The 13,063-nt window shown below is 17.3% G+C and overlaps 2 protein-coding genes across 2 annotated transcripts, besides 13 other annotated features; one reads left to right on the forward strand and one right to left on the reverse strand. All coding sequences in view use genetic code 6, as the record gives it.

The window, feature by feature from the left end:
• Positions 1 to 2,940: 2,940 nt before the first annotated feature.
• Positions 2,941 to 2,985: a microsatellite.
• Positions 2,986 to 4,646: 1,661 nt separating this feature from the next.
• Positions 4,647 to 4,676: a microsatellite.
• Positions 4,677 to 5,981: 1,305 nt separating this feature from the next.
• Positions 5,982 to 6,016: a microsatellite.
• Positions 6,017 to 6,495: 479 nt separating this feature from the next.
• Positions 6,496 to 6,551: a microsatellite.
• Positions 6,552 to 6,635: 84 nt separating this feature from the next.
• Positions 6,636 to 6,660: a microsatellite.
• Positions 6,653 to 6,687: a microsatellite.
• Positions 6,688 to 7,231: 544 nt separating this feature from the next.
• Positions 7,232 to 7,304: a microsatellite.
• Positions 7,305 to 8,456: 1,152 nt separating this feature from the next.
• Positions 8,457 to 8,500: a microsatellite.
• A 25-nt stretch (positions 8,501 to 8,525) lies between these two features.
• Positions 8,526 to 8,584: a microsatellite.
• Positions 8,585 to 8,828: 244 nt separating this feature from the next.
• On the forward strand, positions 8,829 to 10,492 carry IMG5_108260 (sphingosine-1-phosphate lyase, putative; the record flags this gene model as incomplete). Its single annotated transcript, XM_004034923.1, has 3 exons — positions 8,829 to 9,567; positions 9,620 to 9,797; positions 9,846 to 10,492. Coding segments are annotated over 3 exons (1,563 nt in total), but the record flags the coding sequence as incomplete, so codon positions are not given.
• Positions 9,529 to 9,565: a microsatellite.
• Positions 9,806 to 9,839: a microsatellite.
• Positions 10,493 to 11,382: 890 nt separating the features above from the next.
• Positions 11,383 to 11,416: a microsatellite.
• Positions 11,417 to 11,987: 571 nt separating this feature from the next.
• IMG5_108270 (hypothetical protein) lies at positions 11,988 to 12,901 on the reverse strand (the record flags this gene model as incomplete). Its single annotated transcript, XM_004034924.1, has 2 exons — positions 11,988 to 12,718; positions 12,787 to 12,901. The coding sequence occupies 2 exons, from the start codon at positions 12,899 to 12,901 to the stop codon at positions 11,988 to 11,990; spliced, it is 846 nt and encodes a 281-aa protein (XP_004034972.1).
• Positions 12,902 to 12,990: 89 nt separating this feature from the next.
• Positions 12,991 to 13,024: a microsatellite.
• Positions 13,025 to 13,063: the final 39 nt, after the last annotated feature.

Genomic DNA, 13,063 nt, shown 5'->3' on the forward strand with positions numbered 1-13,063 from the left:
AATTTATATATAATTATATTTAATTTAACATTTATACAAATAAATATTTTATTAATTTTTTTTTTTTATATCTTTTTAATTAATACTTTAATTTTATACTATCTTAATTTTTAATTTATATAATAATAATTGATATGTTTTATTAAACAATATATTAATAATTAATATTTTTTTTATTATTTTCTTTACAATTTATATATTATTTCTTAATTATTTTTTTATTAATCAATTATAAATCATATATATTTATTTTATGTTTTTAATTTTTTATTCTTTTATATAATTTATTTAAAAAAAAAAAAATTTCTTACATTTATATTTTACATTTTTTTTTAACATTTTCCCTTAATAGTTAATAAATTTTTTAATTAATTATTATTATTTAATTGGATATTTATAATATATTAATAATTTAATTTTTTTTTTTTATCTTGATAATAATATTTTTTTAAATTAAAAATTAGATCAAAAAATCTTATTTGTAAGCATACAAATATAATAAATTTATTTAAATAATATAAACTATAATTTTGATTTTATTCTATCAATTTAAGATTCATGAAATATTTTAACCATTTCATATTAATATTTATTATAAACCCTGTATATAAAACTTATTTTTATAATATTTTTTATAATATAATTTCTTTATTTTAGTAAATATATTTATATATATTTTTATATATTATAATATTGAATAATGAGATTATTATAAAAATAAAGAATTGTTTTCGATTTATACTTTCCTATATTTTTTACTTTACACATATAACAATTAAAGAAAATTTAGACTTTTAATTATAGTTTTAAAATAAAAAAATTTATTATATTTTTGATGAAATTTCTTAAATAAATTAAACTTTCTGTAAGAGGAATATATTTTGATAACAAATAAATAATATATTTAAAAATTAATTATTTAATTTTTTAAATTGATACATTTTAAAAAAACATGTATATATTTTTTCAAAATTCTATTTTAAAAAGAAAAAATGAATTCATAATTTCTTGCTACTTTTTTTTTAAAAACAAAATCACATAAAGAAATAAAATATTATAAAAAAAATTAAAAAGATATATACTATATTAGATTATATTTTATATGTCATATTATAAAATAAGGTTTTTATTTATTTTTGAAATTTTTTTTTTAATAAAAAAATCAGAAAAGATACTCAGAAATTTCATTTTTATCACTTTTATCTTCTTAAAATTAAAAATTTATTAAATTTTCATTTTTATTTTAAAAATCATCATTATTGTAACTTTTTTATTATTTTTTTTGAAAAAAAAATTGTGAATATTAAAAAAAAAAAAAACAAAAAAAAGTTTCTTTTTTTTTAAATTTAAAAAAAAAAAAAAACTAAAAATTAATTAAAAAAAAAAATACTTCAAATTTTTTTTTTTTATTAGAAATAATTAAAATCATCTTTATCAAAACAATTATACGAATTACATTAATCATCTTGTAAAAAAGAACAATTATAATCATTAAAATATTAATTTATTTATTCATTCTCTTCATTTTCAGCACAACTCTCTTCAAATTTCACTCCAAAACTTTTTATTTTATTATAAATAGCATTTCGAAGTGATATTTTTTAATTAATTTAGCTTATTTGTCTTACTAAATTTTCCTATTTTTTCTAAGCTTCTCTAATATTATTTAATGCACAATATCTATTTTCGATTCCTTTAATATTTGGTACTAACAAATCAAATTAAGTTTAAATTTTTTCGAAGTCATTATCATTCTAAACAATAGCCTCTTAAATTTCTTAAGGTAAATATTACCAGTTTAAAAGGCATTTTTAAGCTTAATTCAACAAAAAGTAAAATTTTTTTCCGAAAACTCATCCACATTAAGGTTAAATTAAGGAATTTCCTACAAAACAGTAGATGCGTTACTTATAGGAGAGATTTTGTTCATTTTTTAAGGTTTTTGTTTTGTTTGCTTTTTTTACAGTTCAATAGTAGATGTAGAGTTTTAATTTTTTTTATTTTTTAGATTTTATATTTTTCATGTTATTTCTTTCATTTTCTTCATTATTATTTTCTTCATTTATTTTAATTTACAAAGGACTTTGAAAGATATTTTTTTTCATTTTTAATTTTTTTTTTTTTTATAAAATATTAATAATATAATGATATTAAATTTTGTATATATATATATATATTATTTTTTAAAAAAAAATATAAATATGTATTTTTATATATATAATTTTTTTTAAAAAAAAAACATTTTTTTTTTTTTTTGTTATTAATATCTATTTTATTAATATATTTATATTTTTATTTTTCATCTAACCAATGCATGTTCACTCCAAAATTTAACAGATTCCATATATTTCTCTCTATTTAAAGGAACTCCAGAACCTCCATGTTCAACTCCTAAAGCATTTCTCATCATAGTTATAGGATCCATATGTATTTCATAATCGACATCTTAAATTTTAATAGCAACAACACCCCAATCATAATCTAAATTTTAATCACAAGTTTAATTCATTGCTTAATTTTCTTTAATTATTTATTATTTTGAATATAAAATTATATCTAAGTATTTTCCTACAGTTTATTCTACAGTTCCTTAAGGGAAATAACGTTATAAAATAGGCAATTCTTTTTCTGTTCTGGCTTAATATTAAGTTCTTATTTTCATTATTTTATTTAAAATATAAGTTTTTTGTTTTTTTAAAAAAAACCTTAATAAATGTTCATTTTATTAATTAATTTAAATTGTAGAAATTTTGGTTTATGTATAATTTGGAATAAAAATATGTTTACAAAAAGGAGCATAACCATCCTTTAAATTTTAAGGATTATAATTTGCATTTATATAATCTTCCATTTCTTTTGCTGTACTTTCTATTTAAACTGCTGCCTTATTTGTTTTATCAAATTATCTTAAACAAAATTAATCAATTATTACTCTCTTCATTTTTTTATTATTTTTTTTTTTTATATATTTATTTTATTTTTATAAAAATACTTATATAAAAAAAAAGATATTATCAATATTATTTTTATTTTAATTATTTTATTAAAAGATATATAATAGCAATAAATATTTTATATTTTTCTCTTTTTTTATTTTTCATGCGAAATTCGAAGAAATAGAAGAATATTAGTTATTATTAAAATTCGATTAAATCCCAACTTAATTTACAGTATTTTTTATTTCACTATATTTTGATTACCCATTTCTTTAATTATTATTAAATTTATCTAAAAATAGATTATCTCCTATTATTTTATTGCTTTCTTCTTTTTCTAATTATTCTCTTATTTATTATTTATATTTTTTTATATAGTTGTATATTTTGTTACATTTTTAGTTACATTTTATTGACTATATTTTAGTAGTTTTATATTTTCTGGCAATATTTATTACAAATTTTTACTTTATCATTTAACAATCTTGACTTAAATATAATATTAAAATTATAAAAGAAATTTAAAATCTATTTTTTTTATACATGAATTCTAGTTTCCATTTCAATAATCTCATACATATTTTAATTAAACGAGGGTTTAATTCTAATGATTTCATCATTAGCTTATTTTTTATTAAAAAAATAAAACAAGAAATAAGATTATTTATTTAATTAAAACTATATAAAATATATATATTTACATGTGAAAATTAATCTGCTTCATAATCTTTTTCTAACATAAATTTTAATATTTATTCATCATCATTTAAATTTAATATAATAACTAAATATTTAAAAAAACAATTATAAATAAAATTTATACTAAGTAAAAAAAAAAAAAATTATTTCATTACTATTATTTTTTACTGAACATTATAAATATTATTTTTTCAAAGGAATTATAAATTTTATGACTTTAGCATCTTCGTCTCTTTTAATAATTATTGATTGTAATTTAAAATTGTAACTAAAAATTATAAACTAATAATAAAATAATATTTTACTTTGTTATTAATAATTAAGTTAAACCTACAATTAAATAAACAGAGTCTTTTGTAAAAAGTTTAATCCTATTAGCTTTAAACTTCCTTTCAATTTTTGGAGGAAGTAATTAATCTCTCCAATAAATTTTATTTGTATTAATTTTGTTTGACTAGGGTAATCCATGAATAACATTAATTTAATCATTTTCTTTGAAATTTGGATTTTATAAGACTACTGCAGGTTTTACTTCTTCATAATAGCTTTTTGCCATCTATGAAATTTAAACTTTTATTTTTAATAATAATTTTTTAATATTTAAAACTAAATTTCTATACTACCTATTAATTCTCTTTAATTACTATATTTTGTATTATATTAAAATGTTTTTATTTTTCCAGAAAACCATATACTTATTATAAACTAATTTTCATTTTATCCGTATAAAACACTCTAAAATATGAATTATTATATTTTAATATACAAAATAAAATTATTATAATACATATAAAGCACAAAATAAGAATTATTAAACTTATTTATCATTTTGAGTTTCACTAATAGTTTAATTTACAAAATTATATTTAAGAATTATAGCCTTTTTTTTATTTATAATTAAAAAAAAAAGAAAAATTACTTCGTTTTTATTTTTCTTATAAACCTAAAAAGCAAAAAAAGGAAAAATCTTTAATTCTATAATTTAATAATATAAAAAACATTTTATTTATCATATAATATATATATATATATATATATATACCACTATATTAAACTGTTTAATTTGTTATATGTTAACATAAAAAACTTCTTAACATTATATCGTTAATATATGCTTCTTTTAACTGTTTTTATTTATTAATTTTGATAATATTTTATATCTTTACAGATTAATTTTTTATCATTTCATATGCTAAATTTACACGTTCAATCATTTTTAAATTATCATTTATTTCTTAGTTATTTTAAGGTTTTTTATTTTTTGAATTTTCATAATTTTATTGAAATATCTTTTATAGTTTATCATAATTACTATTTATTTAATATTTATAAATAAAAAAATAATATAAAATATAAAACCATCTTATTTATTCATCCGTAGAATTAAAATGAGCTCCAAGTACATAATAAATTCCTTTATTTAATTCACTTTTTGAAGTTGAAATGCTTACAGTATTAAAATTTTATTTTTAATTCATAGTAAAATGATATGAATTATTTTAATTAAAAAATTTTAAAATAAATTATAAAAATTAATATTAAATAATTTAACAAAACAAATTCTTAAAAATAAAAAAAATATGTAACATTATTTTTTTTTTTTAAAAAAAAAAAAATAACAAAAAAAATTATTAAAAAAGAAAAGAAAAATCAAAAATGTTAAACGGAATTAGTAAATTTTAACAATTTCCTAAAGGAAAAAAAAAAATGTAATAATCCATAATAATGAGTAATCATAATTATTCTTTAGGCATTAAAGAATGGGAACGCCCAGTTTAAACAATATATTAATGCTAATTTATATAAAAACTCCCCGAAATTAATAAGTTCAATGCTCCCCATCCTTCAACATCACAAGTAGTTTTATAACATGAACATAATATAGATTAAGTATAAGTTAAATGCCATTTTTCTTCTGAGGCTTAAAAATAATACATAAAATATATAAATACAGAAAAGCGTAAACCAGTAATTTAAATTTAAGATATAGTAGATTCTAAATAAGTAAAATAAGTAATGAAATATGATGAAAATAACTAAACTCATTTAAATATAAAATCAAGCACAATGTATTATCATGATTTAAAAGACCCTAAAGATGTCAAAGATATAAAATGGAAGCCTTAAATTGAAAGACTTAATCCAATTACAAGTTAAGTTTATCCAAAAGATGTAATTTAAAAGGCCTGTTAGTTTGATTTTTATAATGATTTAAAAAGTAAAAATAGAATAACTAATAATGTTTCTTATATTCCTAGTAATAATGAAAGAATTAATATTATTACTGGAAGAATATTACCTCCTATTAAACGAGTTTTATGATGATCTATACGATACTATACGATATATATAAACTTTTTATATATAATTTTTATATAAATAATATTTTGTTTTATATATGTATATATATATTATTATAAATTTTTATTATTAAAAAAATAAATTATTGAAATATATTTTTATTTTAATTAATTTTAAAAGACATTACTTTTTTATTTAAATAAAAATATAAACGAAAAAATATTAAAAAAAAAAGAGTACTTCTAGATAAATAAATTTAACATAAAAATATAAAAAAATTAAATTTAGTTTTCAATAAATGAAAAATATGGATTTTTTGGTTATTTTTAATACAACAAAAATAAAATGAAAATTTCAAATTTATTAAAAAGAAAAGTTTAAAATTAAAATAGGTTAATTTTTTTTTTTTTAAAAATAAAAAAAATAAAAAAAGGAAAAACACTAAAAGAATTTATAAAAATATATTTTAAATAAAAAATAAACTTCTTTTTATAGGAAAATATATTATAATATTAAAAGTTACCCCATTAACAATAACTTAAGTAAATTCATTGAATAAAAATTAATAATAATTTCAGCATTTCTTAAATAAATAATAATTCGCAATCTTTAAATTGATTAATGAAAAAATTAAAATAAATAATTTGATATATTTATATATAACTATTTTATTAATAATAAAAGAAAAAAAAAAAAAAATTTTTTTTTTTTTTTTTTTTTTTTTCTCATTATTTTTTTTATTATTATTTTTCTGGAAATGCATGTTAAATTGCTTATGTAATCCAATCTAAAGTAATGTCTAGACCTTTACCTTGTTTAGAGTTAGTTTCAATTATATTCCATTATCTTCCTTAAATTAAATTTAAATTAAGATATTCCTTAAATTATTCGGCCGAAACAGCTCCTTATAAATCTGATTTATTAGCCAAAAATAAAATTGGTATTGGCTTTTATTTTACACAATTTTAATCCAAAATATTTTACAATTCACTTGCTACGACTGAAAAACGTAACTAATCGCTTGAATCTATAACAAATATTATTCCTTGAATTTCTTTTATGTAATTATTCCACATTTCTCTATATTTGCTTTAGCCTGACATGTCATAAAAATTATATTCTGTATTATTTCTTACAAATTTCTGAACATTAAAACCTACAGTAGGAACTGAATCTTAAATTAAATTCAAATTTGTTTCTTTTATATAGTTTAAAAATGTTGTTTTTCCTGAATTATCTAATCCTATTAATAATATATTTATCTAACGTTTTTTGTTTAATCCCCCTCCCATTAATTAATTATATATTTAATTTTGAATTATTTATATTGCTTTAATTATTTATATTATTTTTTATATGATTTATATTTAAAATTAATTTTTTTTTATCTCTATAACATTTAAATTATAATAAATATAAGAAAATATTTTATCTTTATGGTCTAATATTTACTTTCTTGTTATTCTTTTTACTTTTTTAAATATATTTATTTTATTTTTATTTTTGTGCATAAAAAAAAAAAAAATTATAATAAATTAAAAGGATAAAAATCCATTTTTAATTTTATAGAATTTTTTTTAATTTTATATTTTAATATATATTATTAAAATTTACACAAGTAAAAATAATACTAAAATTTATTTAGAAATTTTTATTGTAAGAATTAATTATTTTAAATGTTCATTTTTATAAAGATAATATATTAATTTTCATTATTTAATTTTCTGGAAAAGAATTATATTTTACAAATAATTTTTATATATTATAATTTAATAAAAATTAATCAAAATTATTATATTATATGCAAATATAATTTTAAATATATCTATTTTTGATTTCAAAAGATATATTACAAAATTAAAATAATATAAGTAAATATATAATTAAAATTCTTTATTTTTCTATAAGATAAATATTAATAATATAATAATTTATATAACTATGAAATCTTATACTCAATATAATATATGCTTATTCATTTAAATATTACTCTTAAATACCTGAAATTTTATAAAAAATACAATAATATTGATAAAACTTTTAGTATTTTTAATATTTCAGCTTTTATTTAAAAAATAAATATATATATATATATAATTTATTATTGTAAAATTATTTTTATTTAGATTATATCTAAAAGTTTTTTTTGTACTAAAAATAATATTATAGAGAAAAAAATAGACATAATCTTATAAAGAATAGTAAAATATAATTAAATTTATGAATATGTATTTTAAATATTATTTTTATAAAAAGAATCATTTATATAAAAAAAAATTCTTTTATTAAAATAATCTTATTTTATTAATTATTTTACATAATTATTAAAAAAAAAAAAAAAAATTAATTTAGTTTTTTATTTTTTTAAACTTAAATTTAATATTTTTATATATTTAATTTATTTCTTGATTTTTTTTAATTTTTTTATTTTATATTTAATCATTTATTTATTTAGATAATGATTTAGTAACTTATTATAAAAAAATATTAATAATTATTTTAAATTTTATCTGTTAAATTATATTATTTTTCATTAGATAAAAATATTATTTTTCAATTATAAATATTTTTTAAAAAAATATCTTTTATTATATATATATATATATATATATATATATATATATATATATATATTTATATATATATATTTATGTTATTATAAAAATTAACAAAAAAATGATTACTATATATAATTTCTTAAAAGAGCATATATATAATTCTCTACATCCATTTACCTTTAGTTTGGAATAAAAAATATCTGATTTTACTTTAAAATATTAATTAGATTTATTTGATAAAGTTATAATCATAATATTTTTATTTATAACCATAAAAAAAATGCTTTAACTTTCCCAATATCTTTTTGAAGCCTATATCGATTGTAAATAAAATAAACTTTTTTATTTATAAAGACAAAATAATAATAGTCCGATAAATACCTTTGAAATCCCACATAATTAGATTTTCAATAAAACATATTCCTCTAGTACGTAATAAATTCAAAGAAAGTATTAAATAAATATAAGATTCATATTCTAAAGTATTAGATGCGGTTACAACAAATAAATGCTTTAAGCTCCCTAATAGAGGAATTAAATTGAATCAAATAAAAAAAAGACTTGTAGAATGGGTTGAAAGAGATGAAAAATTAAGTGGGACAGGTCAAATTTCTGGTTCTCGTTATTTAGATGATATTAAATTTGAAAATTAAGTTAAAGAATTTTCAAGTAAAAATATAAGAAAAATATAAATTCAAAAGTCAATATTTTTAAAAATAGAGGATTTTTCATATCATAATTGTTAATATAATGATTTTTCTCCCTCAGTAAGATAAATGGAAGCTGAATTAATAAAAATAACATGCTCTCTGTTTGGCTCAGATGATGGATATGGAATAATGACTGGAGGAGGTACAGAAAGTTTACTTCTAAGTGTTTTAGCTCATAGAAATTATGCTTTAAAATATAAGAATATTACCAAACCTAATTTAATTATCCCAGTTACTGCTCACCCTGGAGTTGTTAAAGCTTGTAAATATTTTAATGTTGAATGTATAAAATTACCTGTTGATGAAAATGATTAAATTTCTTTAAATTAATTACAAAAAACAATTAATAAAAACACAATTATGGTTTTTTTTTAAAAAATAAATAAATTAAATCTATATTTATTTCTATATTTAGTTACTAGGATCTTTCCCTAATTTTCCTCATGGAAATATAGATCCTATATAAGAAATGGCATAAATAGCTAAATAAAAGGACATAGGAATGCACGTTGATTGCTGTTTAGGAGGTTTTGTAGCCGCTTTTGCCAAAGATTCAGGTTTATAATTACCACCTTTTGATTTTACAGTTGAAGGTAAATTTAAAAAAAAAACAAAAACAAAAACAAACACAAAAAATAAAGGAGTGACCTCTATAAGTTGTGATCATCACAAATATGGACTTACTCCAAAAGGAGTATCAATAATAATGTTTAAAAATAATCTATTAAGATAATTTTGTTACACTTCAGTCAGTGATTGGCCAGGTGGTCTCTACGCAGTTCCAAGTATATCAGGTTATAGGACAGGAACTTAAATATCTGGTGCATGGTACGTAATGATGGTAACAGGAAAAGAAGGTTACATTAATAATTCTAAACATATTTGGTAAGCAGTTTAGGATATCGTAAATTATATTAAAACAACTCCTGAATTATAAGAGTTAGACGTTATTGGAAATCCTTAAATTTGCGCAATAGGAATTATTTATAAAGCAGGTACTGGAAGAAATATTTATCATTTGGAAGGAGCTATGTCAAAAAAAGGATGGCATTTATCAGGAGGATAACTTCCGCCTGCTATTTAGATTTCTATTAACAATGGAATAGCTAATAGAACTAAATAATTTTGCAAAGATCTTAAAAAATCAGTTATTGAAGTGTAAGAAAACCCTGATTAATTTAAGAATAGTTCAAGTGCATCTATGTATGGGGCTTCAGTGAAGGTTCCTGATCAAAATTTACTTGAATTTGTACTAGATATTGTTGTTGATTGTTTTTTAAAACTTTGATTTCGAATAAATTATATTATTTATTTTTTTGTATTAAATTTATATATTTAATAGAAAAATATTAAAAAATCAAATATTTTTTATTTTTAAAATTAACAAAAAAAACAAAAGAAATTAATATTTTACGCCAATATATATATAAAAGATAAAAAAAATGAAAAAACCAGAAAAAGGTACTCCCAAAGATATAGCAAACCGAATGAAATTGAAAGGTTTACAAAAACTAAAATATTTTTGTTAGATGTGCAAAAAATAATGCCGAGACCCAAACGGTTTCAAATCTCATCAAAAGAGTTCCACACATATAAACAATATGCGTTTATTTGCATAAAATCCTGATAATTTTATCGATTAATATAGCTAATAATTCGAAAATGAGTTTTTTGAATTATTAAAGAAAAAATATCAATCTAAAAGAGTACTTGCAAATAATGTTTATAAAGAATTAATTTCTGATAAAACTCATGTACATATGAATAGTACTAAGTGGGCTACTTTGACTGAATTTGTAACTTAATTGCATGAATAGGAAAATTAGAAGCCGAATTTACAGATATGGGACTTTATATTACATATACAGATTAAGTACTAAAAGCATAAAAAGAGAAAAAAGAGGAAGAAAAAAGAATAAAATTATAAGAAAAATCTGAAAAAGCATAATAAAAATAACTCGAAAGTGAGTTAAAATATGCCCAATAAATTGAAGATGCAATGAATAAAAAAAATTAATTAAAAATTAAAAATTTACCTAATTTTGTAGAAGATTAGAATTAAAATTTTCTTTCTTTTGGTTTGAATTTAGCAATTAATAAAAATGATAATTAAAATAATAAAGAAACTTTCTCTTTTGATAGTATTAATTTGAAAAAAAATATTGAATTCCCTCTTTCTAATAATAATAATAAATAATAATAAAATAATAATTAAGATAATTTACAAGAAATTCAAAATACTAATCAATTAAAATAAACAAAGGAATAAAATAAAACAAATTAATAAATAGATGATAATTTTGATGATATACCTTGGCTATAAGAAGCAATTATAGTTAAAATAAAAGACAAGAAACTCAAAAATGGGGAATATTATAAATAAAAAGCTCTCGTTTTAAAAGTTAAGGACCAATTTTCTGCATAAGTTTAATTAATTAAATATCCTTCAATTATAATTGTTATTGATTAATCCTTTTTAGAAACAGTGATACCTAAGATTGGTGAAAAAGCAATGATTCTTTAATAAGGAGAGTTCATTAAACAAATTGGAATTCTAAAGGATATTAATTAATCTAAATTTGAAGGTATTCTTGAAGTTTAAAAAAATGGAAAATAAACTTTAATTAATGTTCCTTACGAGCTCTTTTCAAAAATATGATTTTACATATATATATAAAAAATTTATATTTAATAAAAATATATATAAATTATTTGAAATAGAAACAAATAAATTATTAAATATTTCAAATAATAATGAATTTATTTTATTTAAAAAAAAAAAATCATTTAAACATATTTTCATAAACTTTCTTCTCTTTAATTTTTTAAGCCTTTTCTTTATTAGCTAAACCAGCTAATTCTTTTTAAAATTCTACATTATCCGGATCAATACTAAGTCCAGTTTTCAAATCTTCCTTAGCCTTATCAAACTATTCCAATCCTTCATAAGCTTGAGCCCTTCTATAAAGAAGTTTAAGATTATCCTATTAATTGACCAATGCTGCAGATGCACTTTGTACACATTTATTAAAATCTCCATTTTTTAAATGTGCCAAGGAAATATTATTTAAAAGAGATTAATGTAATTCTTCGAAAGTTTCATTAGAATCATTCCTAATGGAATTGAGTGCTAAATTATATTTTTAAGCTGCAATTTGATATTCTTTATTTTTTATTTATTCATTTCCTTCTTATTTTAATTATTATGCGGCTTTTTCTCTTTCTTCGCTCTCTAATTCCCATAAATTATTTCGATAATTTGATAGTCTTACTAATTCTATTTCTAATTCCAAACCTTAAATTTACTCTTCTTTTGTGTATAATTAACATAACTTTGGAGATTATTTTACATACTCGGTATTTATTTTGGCCAATACACGTTCTCCTAAACGCATTGAAGATATTATTTTATCCATTAAAGGTATGGCATCATTTCTTCCTATTACTATTTTATATGCATTGGAATCTGTTCCTGTTACAAAATCACCGTTTTCTTTTCTTAATACAAAATATACTTTTTTTTATTTTAAGAAAAAAAAATATTTAAAAGAAGTCTTTTGTTTGTTTGTTTGTTTAGTTTACCTAATACTTCTCTATGCTTTTCGGGAATCTCACCTATTCCTTCTTTTAATATAGCTTTTTAAATATGACCTGTTTCATCCATATTAACAAATGTAAGATTCTCTTATTAAACCATTTTTTGTTGAAACTTTTTTATATATTTTTTTTTAAATAATATTTAATTAATAAATATTATAATTTAGAATAAAAGAAAAATAGATATATAAAAAACATTATAATAAAAAAACTTTAATAAAAATAATAAAAAGATTATTATTACTAAAATAAAAATATTGAA

Source organism: Ichthyophthirius multifiliis (assembly GCF_000220395.1).
Source record: "Ichthyophthirius multifiliis unplaced genomic scaffold scaff_1120509250890, whole genome shotgun sequence".
Lineage (NCBI taxonomy): Eukaryota > Ciliophora > Oligohymenophorea > Hymenostomatida > Ichthyophthirius > Ichthyophthirius multifiliis.